This window comes from Lupinus angustifolius, unplaced genomic scaffold (genome assembly GCF_001865875.1).
Source record: "Lupinus angustifolius cultivar Tanjil unplaced genomic scaffold, LupAngTanjil_v1.0 Scaffold_397_13, whole genome shotgun sequence".
In the NCBI taxonomy this organism is placed as follows: Eukaryota; Viridiplantae; Streptophyta; class Magnoliopsida; order Fabales; family Fabaceae; genus Lupinus; species Lupinus angustifolius.
Genome location: NW_017727806.1, coordinates 7,841 through 28,623, shown reverse-complemented (window position 1 = coordinate 28,623; position 20,783 = coordinate 7,841). Strand labels below are relative to the sequence as shown.

The window sequence follows — 20,783 nt, the reverse complement described above, 5'->3', positions numbered from 1 at the left end:
CTCTTGGAAGAAGAGCAATATATTCTAAATGGTTTTTTCTTTTATGTTTAGAGTGTAATATTAATGCATTGATAATGTAAAGAATTATGCACAATCAGTATATTATCTATCTTCATTTAAATTATTTTTTGTGAAAAGTCAAACATAATTGAAAATGAATATAAATAATGGAGTAACAATGTAAAAAATTCTTACACCATTAATATATACATATTTTTATATATTTTAAGTTCTCAAATAAAGTTACTGTTTATTTGATGTTTTTGTGATAGAAAATTCTGCCCAAGTGTCTTCCTTGCCCCACCAACTCGTCTTCTTTTACCAACTATTTAAACCTCTCATCACCCTTTTACTCTTAACCAAAGGAACCACTATCAGATCCAAAGCAACAAGCCAACAATGGTGAGTTTGCTTCCCTCTCTCTCGCACCCTTTCTTTTTCCGTCGTCCTTTTACTTCCATCACAAATATTGTATCTATGTTTTAAATTACAATTTCAGTTGCGACTGTGGTTACGTTGCGTTACCGAAATTGTGGGAAATGTGATCATGGACCGCAATTGCGATTTTGACAATAGTTATGGAGACTTCCTAAATCAAAATATTACAATTGTAGTTTAGGAGTGAAATTTAAAATACTAACTATCATTTGGTGCCTTAATAACTTAAACTAATATCTAATTAATTAATCAATTTGTGCAGGAAGTAGAAGCACCCAAAGTGACAAGATGGGAAGGATATGTAAACTGGAGGAACAAGCCTGCTCTCAGAACCCGCCATGGTGGCATGCCTGCAGCCTCCTTTGTTCTGGGTCTGTCCCAAATTTCTCCTATTTTTATTAAAAAAACAGTTTTACTTAACATATAAGTTTCCTACATCATCATTTATATCATTTATTTATTTTTTAGTCTTCAACTATCACTTTAATATACATAGTCAGTATTTTATATTTGTTTATGTTATTTTTATTTTTAATTATGTGTCAATAATAATTAAATATTAATGATGTACTAATATAATAGTATAAAAAATTTATAATATTACACTCTTTTTTTATATATATATCATCATTTGCATGACTTACGTACGTGTATAGCTAACACTGATTTTGAGATTGTACTTATTTTGCAGTGGTGGAGGTGTTTGAGAATCTGGCATTTTTGGCCTGTACTAGCAATCTGGTGCGGTATTTGGGGTCATACATGCACATGCCCCCTTCAAAATCTGCAAACAATGTCACCAATTTCATGGGAACAGCTTTTCTCCTTGCTCTTCTTGGTGGTTTCTTATCTGATGCATTTTTCACTACTTATCACATCTACACCATAAGTGCAGTTATTGAGTTCCTGGTAAGCACCTCTAGTTTCTGTTCATGTGAACATGACTTGTCTTGTGTGAACTCAGTTATTAACAACAAAAAAACGTTTTTGCAATATTAAATACCCACAATTCAAAATATTTTGCCATCATTATGTAACTTATTGTTTTGATCTGCATATAATAAAGTAATAAACACATATGTCCCTTTTTTCGAGGGGTACTAGTAAGATATTAGAACAATAAGACATTAATTTAATATTGTAGGACTTTATTAGATTTTTAAATATATTAAAAAATTAAATATTCGATTTCTAGAAGGAAGAGCATAGTACTAAAAAGAATTAATTCCTTATATATCTTTAGTTATAAAAAATATAAAAGAGCTGTATTTTATCATTTTTTGTCCTACCTTATATTTATTTTTATTTCACCTTTAACATCTTCTATACCACTAGTGGTATTGACATTTTTTCTAAACAACATAACTCTATTAATTATTTGTTGCTTAGATTTCAAAAGATAGAGATAGAGATCGTGAAAGATTGAGATAGAGCTCTGAGTTTCAATTAATTTAGTGTTGGGCATCTTAAAGAACAATTGTACGAATCCATTTAGTGTTCAATACTAAATAATGACATATGTCTTAGAATTTTTTTTTAAAAATTAGATTTTAAATAAATATATTTAAAAATTATTAATATTAAACTCTCTAATATTAGAGAGCATCTCATCAAGGGACGTATGGATCCACATCTATTGTTTCACTTCTTTATATCATTCAATGTATCAGAAGATATGATTGATCAAAAAAATATTTAATAATTATAATTGTAACTTAAATAATTTTTTTCCAACTAATCAAAAGTAATAATACATAAAATAATTCAACGTATATGCTCCTACGATGCATGGTCTTAACAAGAATCACAGTGGATTACAAAATTTTACAACTTGCACGATGGATTTCGGTCAAATGTTTCAGTCAATGCACATAAATGAATTCAGAAAAAAAAGTAAATGATATTATTTTTGTATAATTATCAGTATCTTCTTACCTCATGACAGAGAATTAATCTCTTTTTAAAGGATGTAACTACCCCTCTTAATAATCATAATCAATAATTTGAACAAAAAAATGTAAATGATATTTTTTATAATTAATGATATTTCCTTACCCATAAGAATGAAGTATTTTCTTTTAAATTTATGAATTATAATTGCTCCTAACAAATATATCTAATAAGTTTACTGTCTAGTTGCTTGTACTTATCAAACTTGCTATTTAAAACATTACACTTATAACATAGGCTAATTGATATAAATGAAAGATGTGTAATAAAATTACTTTCTTTAGCATATTAAAATTAAGAAAAAATACTTTGATGAAAAAATCAATTTTTCTTTCCTTAAAAAATATTTAATATTTTAACAACTAAAAATAGTAAATATATAATAAAAAAAATAACTAACCCAACTTTAATTGCTAATATGTCCAAATAACTAATTGATATATATGAAAGTCAAGTGATTGATATGAGAAATTAAATTTTTTATAATACTCCAGCGGTGGTGTGCACTAAGGTATTGTTTACAATTAATAATAGCTCCAACAGCAGTATATTTTTTTCGTTGACTTAAAAAAGAATAGTTATACTAATGTCGGACGAAATAATATTTTGATGAAAAAATAATTTTTTCATTCCTTAAAAAATAGCTATATTTAATATTTTTAAAACTATCCCAACTTTTATATATATATATATATATATATATTATAAAAGTCAACTCATTGATTTCAGAAATTAATTTTTTCTAAAAATACTCCAGCGGTGGTGTGCACTACGGAGTAACTTTCTTGTTTACAATTAGTTAATAGAAATTCTTTTTTAAATATATTACTATACTCCAACAACATGTTAGATTTTTTTCATTGACTCAAAAAAGAATAGTTATAATATTCAAATACATGAATGTGGGACGAAATAACATTTGTTTGTTTATTCTCTATATAAATTAAAACTTATTTTGTCTCTACAAACAAATTCTTTTCCTAATATACATGCCCATGCGTTACTCCGTGTGTTGACTGATGTGCCAAGCTTGTGCTGACTTGGTAAGCCCAAAAAGAAAAAAGAATATAAAATATTGTTTACAATATTTGTTGGAGCCAGTCAACGTAGAGGTAATATGAGCGTATGAGAGAGTTTTTTTTGTGTGAGTCTCCATCATAAAACTTTATTTCTTAGGGCATATCCCTTAGGAAGTATTTAAGTTTATAAAGCCTTTCAAAATCTCTTATCCATTCTATATGAGAATTAAGAGTTTTTCATTTCATGCCAAAAAATCTCATTAATGATGCATTAACCAGCCATTAATTCCTTCAAGTTCCAACAAAAACTGAATTGAGAAATATGCACAGTGAAGTTAACTTAGTAACACAAGTCAATTGAGAGTGCTTTAATTCACTGTCTAGATTTATTAAGGGATTGGAGGCTCAGGCCCTCAGCAGCATAAAGCTTGCAACCCTCAACAAATTCCTACAAAAAAGACTTTATCATCTTGGCTTTTATATAGGATATACTTTCAACACTTAAATGTTTCTTCATTCATCAATTTATTGTGAGAATTGAGACCTTTAAATGTAACTCTTCTATTTTATATATGTTACAGTATATGCTTAATTAGATATATACTTCACTTATTACAGAACTTAAAAACATAAATATAGGCTAAATTCATCAAATGGTATTGCCTAAAAGGTTCATGAACCACGTTAGTAGGATCCACTTGCATGCTCACACTTTTCTGAGTAAACATGTCACTCCATGTGCTATGATCTTATGATTGATTGAAAAAATATATTTAAATTAAAATTTAATTTTTAAGTATTTTTTTGTCCATTAATAACTTATGACACATAGTCACATAGAGTGACAATGATTATGGGACAACAGATTTGCTTCCCACTTTTGTACATAACATGATCACCATTCTTCTTTGGTCAACTTTTGTGGATTGATAGGAAGACGGTCTTATATATTTAGTCTAAAAGCATTATCCACTGTGGCCAAATATGTAATCTTTCATTGGTTTACTTTCATTTTCTGATCCAAAGCAGAGGGAAATAAGGATTAGGTATCACTTATGCAATAAATGAAATGTTTATATGCATTGCCATCCAAGTACCCAACTATATGTACCCTACCCCTTTAATTTTTCTTCTAGTTTTTTTGGGTACAATTTTCTTATAGTTTTTAGTTCTTTGTTACATCAGATTGAGCGCATTTATTACTCAAACTTGGGTCTAGATTTTTTTGCATGCTGGGCCAAGTTCAGGCATGCTATAAAGCCCCTTTAAGAACATAAACTACCCCACCACCTCTGATATATATTATATACATATAGCAGGACACTTTTAGAGTCGAATTACACAAAAGATTACTAAATAATTTTAATTTTAAAATTCTTCCTTTGAGTTGTGAATCTGATAATGCGGCCTGTACATTATTGTAATCTTGTGTCGAATTTGATACGGTTGTTGTGGTTACCGCAACTACAATATTGGCGCCGCATAAAGTGACGTGATCCCCAATTTGAATAACACTAATAACTTTGGAATTCTTTTTTTTGTGCAGGGTTTGGTTATACTAACTATACAAGCTCGCATACATTCACTAAAGCCACCAAAATGTGACAAATTTACCACATGTGAGGAAGTTAGTGGTGGAAAAGCAGCAATGTTATTTACTGGCTTATATGTTGTAGCTCTTGGAATTGGAGGAATTAAAGGATCATTGGCAGCACATGGTGGAGAACAATTTGATGAAACTACACCAAATGGAAGGAAGCAAAGATCAACCTTCTTCAACTACTTTGTTTTCTGCTTAGCATCTGGTGCCCTTATTGCAGTTACTTTTGTGGTATGGATTGAAGACAACAAAGGATGGGAATGGGGTTTTGCAATATCTACTATTAGTATATTTGTTTCTATCATAGTGTTCTTAGCTGGCTCTGCAACTTATAGGAACAAGATTGCTTCAGGAAGTCCACTCACAACCATTTTAAAGGTAACTTATAGGGCTCTAAGAGATTATATGTCTCTAAGTCTGTCACAATTCTCTATCCCGAGTCAATTATATTTTAACAAATAATATAAAAATGTTACATTTTGTTTTTACAAATTTTCTTTTTATTTATGTGGTAATTTTTAATTGGTCAGGACAACGAATTGAGACATGCTTGAGGACATGTAATCTCTGTTACTTATAGGGCACCTATAAAGATCACATGTCCTAAGTAGTGTCACATTCTCTGTCCCGAGCTAATCAGAATGTTATTTTTTATTTTTAAATTTTTCTTTTATTCATGTGGAAATATATGATCGGCCTGGAATAGGGAATGAGACACCGGGAGAGACAAGTGATCCCTATCCTCCTCTGCCTACATTATATGTTTAATTTTTTATATTCACCCCTTGTAAACCATTTCTACACCAATTAACAATGTACAAATTTAGATATGTCTAGCAATCAATATGTAATCATCATTTTCATTCCTAGACAATTGTCTTATCCCTCTTTGACTAATTCACTATGATATGGTCTCCTTGTGTAACATTAAGCAGGTTTTTGTGGCTGCTTCATTGAATAGTTGTTTTGGCAGAAACTCTATTAGTGCTGTTGTGAGGCCTTCTAATGTTGTTGTCAGTCTTTCTAGTCCACACCCAGGTAGGAAAGAATCAGAGGAAGAAACTGAACAAACAAGCACAGAACCTGAAAAACCAACACATACCCTCAAATTTCTCAACAATGCTGTTGCATGTGAGCCAATTCATTCATCACTAGAATGTACTGTGGAACAAGTAGAAGATGTCAAGATAGTATTGAAAGTACTACCAATATTTGCTTCCACCATCATACTAAATTGTTGCCTAGCTCAATTGAACACATTCTCAGTTGAACAAGCTGCTACTATGAACACAAAGCTTGGTTCCCTAAAGGTACCACCAGCTTCTTTACCAATTTTTCCAGTGGTCTTTATCATAATCCTAGCACCAATTTATGACCACATCATCATACCCTATGCTCGGAAAGCGACCAAATCGGAGATGGGAATCAGTCATCTCCAAAGGATAGGGATTGGATTAGTACTCTCGATAATCGCAATGGCAGTGGCCGCAATTGTTGAGGTAAAAAGAAAAAATGTGGCTACTAACTCAGGACTACTTGATGATGCAACAAAACAACTACCTATCACATTCTTTTGGATTGCATTTCAATTCTTATTCCTTGGATCAGCTGATCTTTTCACCTTGGCTGGGTTGTTGGAATTTTTATTCTCAGAAGCACCAATTAGGATGAGATCTTTGGCCACTTCTCTTTCATGGGCATCTTTAGCTATTGGGTATTACCTAAGTTCAGTGATTGTATCAATAGTGAATGCTGCCACTGGTAGATCCAACCATAAGCCATGGCTATCTGGTGCCAACATTAATCACTTTCACCTTGACAGGTTCTATTGGCTCATGTGTGTGCTAAGTGGGTTGAACTTCCTACAATACTTGTTTTGGGCTATTAAGTACAAATATAGAGGGACTGGTAACAATCATGGAATAGTGTAGAATGTAGATCAACATTTCCCCTCATAGTAATATAATGGATATATAAGTTATGCATACAACATATTTGGGACAAGAACTCATGTTTGCTTCCATTACATTTCTCAAAACTACTTTGACATATTCCTCCATGTTTACCAGCACTTATATATATCAAATGTTTTCAAAATATCAGGCAATTTCTGAATTCATTTTGACAATTTTAGGCAATAGAAGTAATAGAGAAAGTGTTTTGATTGTGTTTGATTTTTGTGTTTTTTCTCACATATCCCTCAAGGTACAGCTCTGATACCAATTTGTTGGTTATGTAGCAAACAAAAGTGCAGAGAGAAAATGTGTTATAAAGAAGACATTATCTATTCATAAACAAGACAAATGGTTTATACACCATGGAAAACTGATGCAGAAAAATAAATTCCTACGTAAATAGCATAATGAGTCACATAAGTGCTCTAACATTATTTGTGAAATATTCCTAACAGCCATATTGATTTTTTTAATGTAAAAGAATTGTCACCTATGTTTTTTAAACAGATCCTTTACGAGTGTTGTTCCTGATTAGATATTCTTCTTAATCTCCTTACAACAATCATAATGGTTGTTCTTAACGAAATAAGAATATTCTTATTTTCTCAGTTGTGCCATTTTTATTTTCTGTTTTTTGTTCTTCAATAGGAATAAATTTTGATTGTTTTTGGCCAAGGGAAAGTGAGGAGAGAATTAAATATTATAGGAAAAAGTTATATATTGTGAGACCTAAATAAAAATGATGTTTGTTATTATGATAAAAAATATGTATTCTTATTTTACAAGGATATTAGTAAATTATAAAATAATGTGTAATATCTAGATAAGTATAAGAATTTTATGTGTTGTTTTGTCCATTAATAACTTATGACACATAGTCACATAGAGTGACAATGATTATGGGACAACAGATTTGCTTCCCACTTTTGTACATAACATGATCACCATTCTTCTTTGGTCAACTTTTGTGGATTGATAGGAAGACGGTCTTATATATTTAGTCTAAAAGCATTATCCACTGTGGCCAAATATGTAATCTTTCATTGGTTTACTTTCATTTTCTGATCCAAAGCAGAGGGAAATAAGGATTAGGTATCACTTATGCAATAAATGAAATGTTTATATGCATTGCCATCCAAGTACCCAACTATATGTACCCTACCCCTTTAATTTTTCTTCTAGTTTTTTTGGGTACAATTTTCTTATAGTTTTTAGTTCTTTGTTACATCAGATTGAGCGCATTTATTACTCAAACTTGGGTCTAGATTTTTTTGCATGCTGGGCCAAGTTCAGGCATGCTATAAAGCCCCTTTAAGAACATAAACTACCCCACCACCTCTGATATATATTATATACATATAGCAGGACACTTTTAGAGTCGAATTACACAAAAGATTACTAAATAATTTTAATTTTAAAATTCTTCCTTTGAGTTGTGAATCTGATAATGCGGCCTGTACATTATTGTAATCTTGTGTCGAATTTGATACGGTTGTTGTGGTTACCGCAACTACAATATTGGCGCCGCATAAAGTGACGTGATCCCCAATTTGAATAACACTAATAACTTTGGAATTCTTTTTTTTGTGCAGGGTTTGGTTATACTAACTATACAAGCTCGCATACATTCACTAAAGCCACCAAAATGTGACAAATTTACCACATGTGAGGAAGTTAGTGGTGGAAAAGCAGCAATGTTATTTACTGGCTTATATGTTGTAGCTCTTGGAATTGGAGGAATTAAAGGATCATTGGCAGCACATGGTGGAGAACAATTTGATGAAACTACACCAAATGGAAGGAAGCAAAGATCAACCTTCTTCAACTACTTTGTTTTCTGCTTAGCATCTGGTGCCCTTATTGCAGTTACTTTTGTGGTATGGATTGAAGACAACAAAGGATGGGAATGGGGTTTTGCAATATCTACTATTAGTATATTTGTTTCTATCATAGTGTTCTTAGCTGGCTCTGCAACTTATAGGAACAAGATTGCTTCAGGAAGTCCACTCACAACCATTTTAAAGGTAACTTATAGGGCTCTAAGAGATTATATGTCTCTAAGTCTGTCACAATTCTCTATCCCGAGTCAATTATATTTTAACAAATAATATAAAAATGTTACATTTTGTTTTTACAAATTTTCTTTTTATTTATGTGGTAATTTTTAATTGGTCAGGACAACGAATTGAGACATGCTTGAGGACATGTAATCTCTGTTACTTATAGGGCACCTATAAAGATCACATGTCCTAAGTAGTGTCACATTCTCTGTCCCGAGCTAATCAGAATGTTATTTTTTATTTTTAAATTTTTCTTTTATTCATGTGGAAATATATGATCGGCCTGGAATAGGGAATGAGACACCGGGAGAGACAAGTGATCCCTATCCTCCTCTGCCTACATTATATGTTTAATTTTTTATATTCACCCCTTGTAAACCATTTCTACACCAATTAACAATGTACAAATTTAGATATGTCTAGCAATCAATATGTAATCATCATTTTCATTCCTAGACAATTGTCTTATCCCTCTTTGACTAATTCACTATGATATGGTCTCCTTGTGTAACATTAAGCAGGTTTTTGTGGCTGCTTCATTGAATAGTTGTTTTGGCAGAAACTCTATTAGTGCTGTTGTGAGGCCTTCTAATGTTGTTGTCAGTCTTTCTAGTCCACACCCAGGTAGGAAAGAATCAGAGGAAGAAACTGAACAAACAAGCACAGAACCTGAAAAACCAACACATACCCTCAAATTTCTCAACAATGCTGTTGCATGTGAGCCAATTCATTCATCACTAGAATGTACTGTGGAACAAGTAGAAGATGTCAAGATAGTATTGAAAGTACTACCAATATTTGCTTCCACCATCATACTAAATTGTTGCCTAGCTCAATTGAACACATTCTCAGTTGAACAAGCTGCTACTATGAACACAAAGCTTGGTTCCCTAAAGGTACCACCAGCTTCTTTACCAATTTTTCCAGTGGTCTTTATCATAATCCTAGCACCAATTTATGACCACATCATCATACCCTATGCTCGGAAAGCGACCAAATCGGAGATGGGAATCAGTCATCTCCAAAGGATAGGGATTGGATTAGTACTCTCGATAATCGCAATGGCAGTGGCCGCAATTGTTGAGGTAAAAAGAAAAAATGTGGCTACTAACTCAGGACTACTTGATGATGCAACAAAACAACTACCTATCACATTCTTTTGGATTGCATTTCAATTCTTATTCCTTGGATCAGCTGATCTTTTCACCTTGGCTGGGTTGTTGGAATTTTTATTCTCAGAAGCACCAATTAGGATGAGATCTTTGGCCACTTCTCTTTCATGGGCATCTTTAGCTATTGGGTATTACCTAAGTTCAGTGATTGTATCAATAGTGAATGCTGCCACTGGTAGATCCAACCATAAGCCATGGCTATCTGGTGCCAACATTAATCACTTTCACCTTGACAGGTTCTATTGGCTCATGTGTGTGCTAAGTGGGTTGAACTTCCTACAATACTTGTTTTGGGCTATTAAGTACAAATATAGAGGGACTGGTAACAATCATGGAATAGTGTAGAATGTAGATCAACATTTCCCCTCATAGTAATATAATGGATATATAAGTTATGCATACAACATATTTGGGACAAGAACTCATGTTTGCTTCCATTACATTTCTCAAAACTACTTTGACATATTCCTCCATGTTTACCAGCACTTATATATATCAAATGTTTTCAAAATATCAGGCAATTTCTGAATTCATTTTGACAATTTTAGGCAATAGAAGTAATAGAGAAAGTGTTTTGATTGTGTTTGATTTTTGTGTTTTTTCTCACATATCCCTCAAGGTACAGCTCTGATACCAATTTGTTGGTTATGTAGCAAACAAAAGTGCAGAGAGAAAATGTGTTATAAAGAAGACATTATCTATTCATAAACAAGACAAATGGTTTATACACCATGGAAAACTGATGCAGAAAAATAAATTCCTACGTAAATAGCATAATGAGTCACATAAGTGCTCTAACATTATTTGTGAAATATTCCTAACAGCCATATTGATTTTTTTAATGTAAAAGAATTGTCACCTATGTTTTTTAAACAGATCCTTTACGAGTGTTGTTCCTGATTAGATATTCTTCTTAATCTCCTTACAACAATCATAATGGTTGTTCTTAACGAAATAAGAATATTCTTATTTTCTCAGTTGTGCCATTTTTATTTTCTGTTTTTTGTTCTTCAATAGGAATAAATTTTGATTGTTTTTGGCCAAGGGAAAGTGAGGAGAGAATTAAATATTATAGGAAAAAGTTATATATTGTGAGACCTAAATAAAAATGATGTTTGTTATTATGATAAAAAATATGTATTCTTATTTTACAAGGATATTAGTAAATTATAAAATAATGTGTAATATCTAGATAAGTATAAGAATTTTATGTGTTGTTTGAATCCTATTAGTTTATCTCCATTCTTAATACCTATTTGTCTCATTATGGTATTTCTCTCTTTTTATTCTATCATTCTTCTCTTCTTATCCTCCATTTTCTTCACGAGTGGACTCCACGCCTCCACGGTTACCAAACTCTTATTCTTCAACGTTATACAAAACACTTTCTTATTGCCATTGTATGTGTCTCCTAGTTTATGTTCACTACGTTCCTAATGCCGCTAAGTATATGGTCACCAGGAATCGAACCCTTCATCCTAGGATTTAATAGAATTTTACACCACTAAATTAATGTCTTATTCGTAAATGATCATTTCTGGGCTAACTAATTGCTATGTTAATTGTCATTCGATGAGTTACTAGTATCAGGTTGATGAGTTTTGATTTTGATATTTTAGAAGTGACAAAAATCATCTAAGTAAAATCAAGCCAATCGTAACTAAGTAATCTGGCGTTCTCCTTCTAATGAAGAATGTAGAACATGATTCATCTTAGGACAGACAAATGAATATATAGTTCACTTGAATCAACTTCAGTCAGCCCCCTGGATACAATATTATGGACTAGCAACACCGATTTGGGTGGCTATCAATTCTAGCCACCAGTTTGGGTCTCCTTAAAGTCTTCTCTTACCCTCCATTTTCCTCCAAAATCGATACCCGTACACAATGTTGACTTTATTGATAAAAAATCCCTTCAATGTCCATGCTTTTGCTTCAATAATATGGGATGTCAGAGAGTTGTGATAGATTAGTATTTCGTTTCAGCATTTGCTTAGAAAGAAAACATGAAATTTGTACTTTTCAAGACAAAGTTTACCGGTTAACATGCCCTATTAAAAAATCATGACAAGTCAATATTGTTAAAAAGATAAAAATAAAAAATAAAAGCACCTCATAGTTAATTGGTCTATGGAACTAAAAAATGATATAAGTGGGTAAAAGTTCAAATTTCTATTGCTACATTAAGAGTTTCAAGTGGAAAAATAGCACATCTGATTCACAGATTCCCAAGTTCCAATGCAGAATGTTTTCTTTAATTGGCAATATGCATTTCACAAATTAAATTTTCACCTTTCTATATCATCTCAACAGTCACCAGTTGAGAATGACAATTTTCCTAATAGGAAACATTTTTTTTGGAGAGAAGGCACACATTATTTGGAAAACCATATACCAATGACAAAGAATCAACCGTGACTTATCCTATGACTATGGCTTAGAAGACCCAGCAGTCATAGATAAACTCCTCACAGCAACCTTTACTACTCCAACCACACTAAGCTGCTTTCTCTCGGGGCTCAAACCCGGTCTGTCCCCGTTTTTATGATCATCTTCTATTTGAACTCCAACAAAGTAAGCTACCTGGATAAACAGTGAATTCAAAGAATAGTAAGTCGAATTGCTTCTCTATCACTATTTTTACCAATATATTTCACCATAAAAAAGAGGCAAAATAAGCTGGTCTCTTCATTTTGCACCATTGGGTACTAACTAATAATTCATCAAGTTCAAGGTACATAAATGTTGAGTAGAGGACGATGACATAATATATACAGAAAGAAAACCCATATATTCTGCTGAAGGCGTCTCTTCCCAAGATGCATCTAATCTTAAAGGTTCCGTGACTATTTTAAATCAGCAAATGGCCTCAATATGTATGAGCTACAACTATATGAAAATGAATCAAGCCAATTAACTTAAGCCAATTGGTAACTCAAACTACAAAATCTGGTTTAGTTTCTTTTCAGGGGAGAATAGATAGGGTGGGAAGAGTAAGAGGAACCAACACTCTGAATTGGAATCCAGGCCAGTTAAGAAGAGGTGTATGTTAGGCGAAATAAAATGGAGTTAGGGGATAGGACCCAACGTTGCTGCTGTTGACAATTGTAACAGAAATATTAATAGTTATTCTGAGTTCTGACAACTAGACTGTCAGTTAGTCAGTTAAAGTTGTAACTGAAAGGGGAAGGTATTCGAGGGTATTAACTAGGAGAAGAGATTGGTATAGAGGGTAGACCGCTTTTCCAGTGGAAACTGGAAAGGGAAAGCTAATATTCTTGAATATCCTGACATCGAGAGCGATTCACATCTTGTACATTCAGCTAGCTCATCTTGATTCCATGATCACATTGACATAGATCTAGGAGAGGGTTTCATCTATAAGAAATTCTATTGTTTCTATCAGTTCATGTCTATTCTCTAAACCAGTATCTATAGAATTGTACAACACAACTTGTAAACAAGCAATTAAGCAAACAAGACCAGTTTTCTTACTACTGAAACCTTACCTTCTAAACAACAAAAATAGTTATTAGTTATTACCACAGTAAAATGAAGCCAAACATAGAACATCAACTATGAACTCTTAGATTCCCAAACCCTTCTAGTAGTAAATCACGTATCAGACCAACAAAGCAACTCTATGCAGAAGGAATGTGAGAGAGTTTTAGAATCATAAATTAGATACTTCAACAAAAAAACAAAACCAATATCTATAAATGCAAATATAGTTATACACTAGGAGCTGAATAATTGAAATAACAATTAGATTGGACTGTCAAAGCAGCTAGCAGCCCAAAATAATAGCAGTCACGTAATTACCATGAAAACACAGTGAAGACCATTTCAAGTTTTTCAATTTGAATATTCTTTATGTTCAATTAGAATGACAAAAAAAAAATAACTGGCAGAAAATGGAAAACAGATTTACGATTTATATTTCAGCTGATAAATAGCTCATGTGCAAGGTTTACCTTGCCAGAAGCATCACGAACTGGTGAGATGTGGAGAAGATTCCAAAATGAGCTTTTATCCTTCCTGTTAGTGTTGCAATAAATTGATTCAGCACACCCAATAAATAAATTTCACAGCTTTCAAACCGTAGGGAAAAATGAAGGAAAGTATCAACCTGTAATTCAGAATACGTACTGTGCATGGTTGTTCAGTTTTAATGCTTTCCCTGATCTGCAAGCAATAAGAAAGAGACATAACCACATGGTCCACTTCCACTAATCTAGGTTGCCAAATAACGAGAAATATTAAAGAACTATGGCAATTAAAGTCTATTACCAGATACAAAGTTGAGGTATCAGTATTTTTTCCACCTAAAAATCTACAGTTGCAGCCCAACACCTCATCTCTTGCATAACCTATTCAAGTTAAGTGAAAACAATAACATATATTGAAAATACAAATCTGAGTAATTGGTTTTATATCATTACATCAGATGTCATAATATTTACATTAATGATCACAAGGCTATATTATTAACTTAAATGAGGTAAAGATTATAGAACCTGTCAATTTCAAGAAAGCATCACTGGCGTACACAATAGGCATGTCAAGTAAATGTGGATTGGTTCTGCAAGGAAACTCAACATCCAACAAACAACAAATTAAGGGACTGCAAAAAGCATAAAACTTGCGATGAAGTAAGAAAATTAGTTTCTTCCAATAACTCACAATACAAAGCTTTGTTTGATTCTACCAAGGGAAATAATCAAAGATGTGCTAAGAAGACCCACATCAGGCATGCTGCATCTCTTTCTACACACCAATCTGCCCATTGACTCGCTGTAGTGGGTCAGTACAGAAAAGATATTGTCCATAGCAGTCAAAGCAATTCTCTTCTCATCATCACTTGCCTCACAAGGCTCTTCACTCTCTAAGTCTTCATGTCATAAAGCTAATGTATCAGTAAATACCAAATAAAACCCCAATCACGTGGATAATACCTAGCAAAAAAATACTCTTTGGCTAAAGGAGGCTATATAATGTGACAGATTATGAAGTTTGATTGATATCATATACAAAGCCAAGAGCTGCCAAACTGGAGTAATAGCAATTAAAAACACACAAGTACTAAACATATATTTTTTGCTAAAGTTTAGATTCACTTTCATGATCAGGGTAAAGTTGAAATAAGTTAATGAACTTAATTTTGATACACAGTGAAAGTCAATGTAAAGTTTTTTATACGCATTGCACCATGCATGACTTTTAAGATAGTCAAGATAAATTTAATGGCCTGGAAATGCATCAGTTGTTATCATTATAAAAATTTAAAGTTTACACTATCATTGCATTCTAGTTAAATCCCAAGTTAATTAATATTTTTTTTAATATTCTAAAATGATAGATAACTTATAGAGTAAAAGAATGTTAAAAATTAGGAAAGAATTAGAAAACATAAAAAATGCACAAACATGAAGCATTCAACTCAATGAGATGTATTAGGAACTGAAAACACACAAACCTCTAACATCATCATGTTGATCCATATGACAAACACGACTGAGTCCCAACATAGAGTCCAAGCAAACTTCCTTCCTACAATACCCAAACACAAAATCCTGCTGCAACCTTGACCCGTCTTCACAAAAATTCATTTTCTTCTGCAAGGGAACCTGAACTGCCACAAAATGAACCACCCCACCATAGTGTTCTGTAAAAACAGGGCTCATATGAAACAACATCCAAAAGGGTGTCCCGTCCTTCCTATAATTCAACAGAACAACCTGAGTCTTCCTCTCTTCCCTTATAGCCTCTCGAATCTCCATAACCGCTCTTCTACAAGTCCCTGGACCCTGAAACATGGCACCGCTGTTTCCAACAACCTCATCCCTAGTGTACCCTGTCAAATTCAGGAATCCCAGGCTGGCAAATATGATGGGGTGGCCTGGGATTGAAGGGTCAGTGATGGTAAAGCTATCAGGCAATTCGTCGAGCGCCTCGCGTGCGTAAACAGAGTAATGATCGTTGAATGAATTTTCTTTCACACACGATCCCAATTCCATTTTCTTTGTTGTTGTTGATGCTGTTGTTATATATTTGTTGAGCAGAAGTTGAAGCCTGAATAAAATTTCTCGTTTTTGGGGTTATTCCCAATCCCATGTGGTATTTGATGCTTTCTTTTCTTTTTAAAGTAAAAATACTAGCTTTAGAAAAACACAGAATTAGCACAAAGAAGCAGGTAGCAGAGAATTAAGGAGTATAATAATTGAAGAAGTGTTACGTGGAAGGAAAAAAGTGAAGATTTGAGATGAGAAAAGGAAAAGGATGAGGTATTATTACTATTTGTGTCTGTTTGGGAAAGGGAAAATATCTGGGATGAAATTGTGGTGATGGATAGTTAATAACTATTACTATTTGATGGAGGGACCAGAGAAATGATATAATTGGATGGAAAATGAAAGGAAAGAATTATGAAAGATGAAGAAGGAAAAGTCAAAAAACAAACAATGGATTTGTGACTAGCAAAGGTAGGAAGAAGGTGAGGGAAGAAGAGGAGTACACAATCCAGCATCAAAGCACAGTCACACGAAGTTTTAGATTTTTATTGCTTTTGTTGTTTCGTTTTAAAAAAACTAATATTTTTTTCTGGTGACACCATGTATATTCACTAAGGGTTAGCCATTAATCTCTTTCGGTGTATGTGATTGTCACACCCAATATATCATTCTTATGAGTATGGAATTATGACTCGACCAAAGTATTGGGTCATTGGTTGGACCAGTAAATCAATGGTCGGATCAGTGAATCAGTGGTTTGACCAGTCAACTCGATTCATATTAAAAATATAATAAATTCATGTTTTTTAAATAAACTTTTTCAAATATAAATATTTATCATTATACAAGTATGTCATTAAATCATTAAATAACAAATAATGAGGATTTTATTACAACAAAATGTCACATATAAGTTAAAAACATCATCAAACAACATATTTTATGCTTTAATCGCAACAAAGACACACAAATAAGTTTTAAACTCGATTAAACAACAAAGTTTTGTTCAAATAAAAGTTAACAAATATAATTACATTAGTGATAAACATAACGATAAATAAGTTAAAAGACGGAGATTGTTTTACTCTTAAAACGATTTTGTTTTGACTTTTATAAAACTAACAGAAACAAGTGGTCTAACTGACCGAGTTATTAATTTTATGCTCAAAATGAATGAGTTAAACCAATTTTAGTGTATAATTGGTTAGAACATCAACTCAGACTAGTAAGGTGTCCGGTTCCAGTCAAACTAGCATGTCCGAGTTGAGTTTAATAACTATGATATATAGACAATATCAATTCTAAACTTAACATCAACAAGAACTGTCAATAAGGTTAAAACAATATTGTACAAATTTTTTGTATAATTCGTCATTAATATTTAATTATCATTGACTTTTAAATATAAATAATACAAATGATCGGCGAATGATTTACTTACTGTGTATAAAATCTTGAACTGTTGTATGTATATATGAGGTAAATTATGTTTTCTTAACTTCTCACTTTTGCATGACGGTGTGTTATAATTACTAACATTTGTGTTATATGTTTTAGGTATTTGTATGAAAATTTTATCAAGGTAAATAAGGAAAATGTGATGTTCATATCCCCACACCTTACCACTTTGGTGTTGGGTGACAAAAATGAGATTGGAGAAAAAATGAATCACAGATTATCTCCTTCATCATAAAGAAGATGCAGTTCTTGCACATTCTAATATCACGTGAGCATTTTTAATTGTCTTTTATATTTCTTTCTTTAGTATGTTTGTTGTGCTTAACATTTCCTAACCATGTACATATGTTTTGTTAAGCATCATTGAGTTTTGGTTGCCATCAATTGGGTCAATGAAGAAATATACTACTTTGACTCATTGGCACATGGTGATATGAACAACTACCTTGCTATTAAAGAGATGTTTTCTAGGTAAGTGAACTACTCATTTAAACTTTTAGTTACATTTTCACTTTCATTTTTTGTTTAGTAATTAAGTACATTTTCTATTGTTTCGTATGGTGAGAGTTTATAGATGTTGTAATCGTGCTAGAAACAAGATACCAAATCCCAAAATCAGGTGGACTCGTATAAAAGTATTGGCACAAATCATCTCAAACAATTATATGTGTAATGGCCAACTAATGTTATACTTATATGTTTACTTCATTTTAACTATAGACCCCTTGCCAAACAAACCAGGTAGATTGCGGCTATTACGTGCTGAAATTCATGAAGAAGATCATTCAGCAATAGCCAACTAATGCAATCAAGATTGATGACAAATCATATACAGATGACGAAGTCAACCAGATTAGAGAACAATGGTCAAACTTCGTACTTATTTTTGTTGACAAATCATAGCTAAATGTATAGTAGATTAGTTTTGCACAGACTGTAACTTAGGGAATTCAATGTAATATATATGATTTGATCTATGCAATTCAATTAATGTAGCACAAAGAATTCAATTCAATTTAAAATTATAGTGTAATTAATGTTCAACATATAAATTCAGTTATGTTCATATATTCATTTTGTTGTTATGTTCTGTTTCTGTATGCATTCAGGTTATTTTCTATTGTGTGCGTAACTGTGTAGAATTAGGAATAATGGTATTCGACAGTGCTTTTTTGTGAATGTGTTGTCGTTATAACCATACAACAACGCTTTTTTAATAACACATTGTTGATTATGTTGCATTCAACAGCGCATTCACCAAAAATCATTGTTGATTATGTTGCATTCAATAGCACATTCACTAAAAAGCGTTGTTGAATACATATCTCTCATTTATTCTCTTTTAGCTATACAACAACACATTCGGTAAGAAGCGTTGTCGATATAATCAACAAAATTATTTCCTCTACACTTAATCGCTTAATACATTGCTAAATTGATTAATTGTTTGAATGTTATTTATTGTCATTATTAGTTGTTCTATATATTTAATTAATTGTCATTAATCGAATGTCATAATGTTATTACTAATTTGAATTTATTAAAAAAAATGAATTAGTACAAAAATTATTATATATTCCACAACGTTTCCTTAATATTGCGCTGTGGAACATTTACCTTCTTTATATTTGAATGGAGAATTTTTCCACAACGTTTCCTTAAGGTTGCGCTGTAGATTAGGTATCATTGACAACATGTTCTTCACTATACGCCGTTGATTTTGTATCATTGACAGCGACATCATAATTATGCGCTATTGAAGATACTATCAGACCCTAAAAAATTAAAATGTTGTCGCATTCTCACACATTCATCAACAATCCCAACAATCATTTACTCTCAAAATCAACCTCAAAAATCATTCAACCTCAAAATCATTCACTCATTCAACACCAAAAATCATTTACTCACTTTACACGAAAATCATTCAACATCGATTTCGAAAATCATTCACTCGTTTAACCTCAAAATCATCATTCACGCATTCAACACCGAATTGAAAGTGAGTTATTCATATAGTTATTTGCCTTTTTAATTACATTATGTTTAGCTTGTATTGAGTTATAAATATTTTCCTTATAAATGAGTGAAATAGATTTCACTCATTTAGCTGACATTATGACTTAAGGTTCCCCCATTTTTAATTACATAATAATGCATTTGCTCTGCTTGGTGAGCTTAACTCCAATTTGCTTTGCTTGGTGAGCTTAACTCCAAGCTTTAGGGATTTATGCTCATTATATTTTTTCTTAATAGAAAATGGATCGAAAATGGATGAGTGTCAATCGATTGACGAATGAGTGTGAAGAAGGAGTGAAATCATTTGTTAGGTTTGCAATTGAGAATGCCGAAAACCCTAATAGAATTGTATGTCCTTGCTTAAGATGTTATTACTCAAACCGGATTACTCCAAATGGATTAAAAGTTCATTTAGTGTGTCACCGTATTGATGAAAGTTACACATGCTGGAGAAGACATGTGAGACGAGAGACGTTATGGATTGTGATGATGAGATGCATATGAAAGACAACTACACAAATGCATATGAAGATGATCGTTTCGAAGAAATGACAAAAGTTGTCGAAGAGGATCTTCAGGATTATCCTGAGATGTTTCAATGGTTGATAAGTGATGCTGAGAAACCATTATATGATGGTTGTACTAAAATCACAATATTGGCAGTGATGTCAAGGTTGTATAAGTTGAAATCAGTTAATGGATGGACTAATAAGAGTTTCACCGACTTGCTTACACTTCTGAAGGATATGTTGCCGAAAGATAATGTGCTCTCTTCTCGAACCTATGATGCAAAACAAATATTACGCTCCTTAAGCATGAACTACACTATGATACATGCTCGTGAAAATGATAGCATATTATTTTTTAATGAGTATGCTTCATTAAAGTTTTGTCTTAAATATAATGCATCACGATATAAGAAGGAAGACTCAATTCCCAAAAAGGTTGTACGGTATTTTCCCATCAAAGCAAGACTCAAGCATATGTTTAGCAATGTCAAAGATGCAAAGAAGTTGACATGGCATGATGAAGAAAGGATTAAATATGGCAAGCTTCGGCATCCTGCAGATTCTCCTCAATGGAGAAAAATTGATCACGA

General features: G+C 32.4%; 3 protein-coding genes across 6 annotated transcripts; 2 read left to right on the top strand and 1 right to left on the bottom strand.

Moving 5' to 3' along the window:
• Window positions 1-284: 284 nt before the first annotated feature.
• LOC109341187 (protein NRT1/ PTR FAMILY 4.6-like) lies at window positions 285-7,106 on the top strand. The gene is made up of 5 exons (XM_019579031.1): window positions 285-402; window positions 701-809; window positions 1,130-1,347; window positions 4,954-5,385; window positions 5,943-7,106. Exons 1-5 carry the CDS (start codon window positions 400-402, stop codon window positions 6,936-6,938), a joined length of 1,758 nt encoding a protein of 585 aa, XP_019434576.1. The 5' UTR covers window positions 285-399; the 3' UTR covers window positions 6,939-7,106.
• A 1,303-nt stretch (window positions 7,107-8,409) lies between these two features.
• Window positions 8,410-10,707, top strand: LOC109341188 (protein NRT1/ PTR FAMILY 4.6-like). The gene is made up of 3 exons (XM_019579032.1): window positions 8,410-8,453; window positions 8,497-8,986; window positions 9,544-10,707. Exons 1-3 carry the CDS (start codon window positions 8,410-8,412, stop codon window positions 10,537-10,539), a joined length of 1,530 nt encoding a protein of 509 aa, XP_019434577.1. The 3' UTR covers window positions 10,540-10,707.
• Window positions 10,708-12,312: 1,605 nt separating this feature from the next.
• LOC109341189 (protein TWIN LOV 1) lies at window positions 12,313-16,736 on the bottom strand. Of its 4 annotated transcripts, none has more exons than XM_019579034.1 (7): window positions 15,673-16,733; window positions 14,942-15,087; window positions 14,714-14,789; window positions 14,487-14,566; window positions 14,326-14,381; window positions 14,171-14,234; window positions 12,313-12,779 (listed from the first exon to the last, which is right to left on the bottom strand). In XM_019579034.1, the coding sequence occupies exons 1-7, from the start codon at window positions 16,211-16,213 to the stop codon at window positions 12,627-12,629; spliced, it is 1,116 nt and encodes a 371-aa protein (XP_019434579.1). In that variant the 5' UTR covers window positions 16,214-16,733; the 3' UTR covers window positions 12,313-12,626. The 4 variants fall into 4 exon arrangements, 3 of the variants coding, with proteins under 3 accessions (XP_019434579.1, XP_019434578.1, XP_019434580.1); XM_019579033.1 differs by having other exon boundaries at window positions 14,714-14,778; window positions 14,880-15,087; window positions 15,673-16,732; XR_002106912.1 differs by having other exon boundaries at window positions 12,652-12,779; window positions 14,346-14,381; window positions 14,714-14,778; window positions 14,880-15,087; window positions 15,673-16,736.
• Between the last annotated feature and the right edge of the window lie 4,047 nt (window positions 16,737-20,783).

Coding starts and splice junctions, on each gene's coding strand:
- LOC109341187 (XM_019579031.1), top strand. Junction 810..1,129: donor TGCAGCCTCCTTTGTTCTGG/GTCTGTCCCAAA, acceptor CTTATTTTGCAG/TGGTGGAGGTGTTTGAGAAT. Junction 5,386..5,942: donor CACTCACAACCATTTTAAAG/GTAACTTATAGG, acceptor AACATTAAGCAG/GTTTTTGTGGCTGCTTCATT.
- LOC109341188 (XM_019579032.1), top strand. CDS start 8,410: ATGCGGCCTGTACATTATTGTAATCTTGTGTCGAATTTGATACG. Junction 8,454..8,496: donor CTTGTGTCGAATTTGATACG/GTTGTTGTGGTT, acceptor CGCCGCATAAAG/TGACGTGATCCCCAATTTGA. Junction 8,987..9,543: donor CACTCACAACCATTTTAAAG/GTAACTTATAGG, acceptor AACATTAAGCAG/GTTTTTGTGGCTGCTTCATT.
- LOC109341189 (XM_019579033.1), bottom strand. CDS start 16,213: ATGGAATTGGGATCGTGTGTGAAAGAAAATTCATTCAACGATCATTAC. Junction 14,382..14,486: donor ATACCTCAACTTTGTATCTG/GTAATAGACTTT, acceptor TATTGCTTGCAG/ATCAGGGAAAGCATTAAAAC. Junction 14,235..14,325: donor GTACGTATTCTGAATTACAG/GTTGATACTTTC, acceptor CAACACTAACAG/GAAGGATAAAAGCTCATTTT.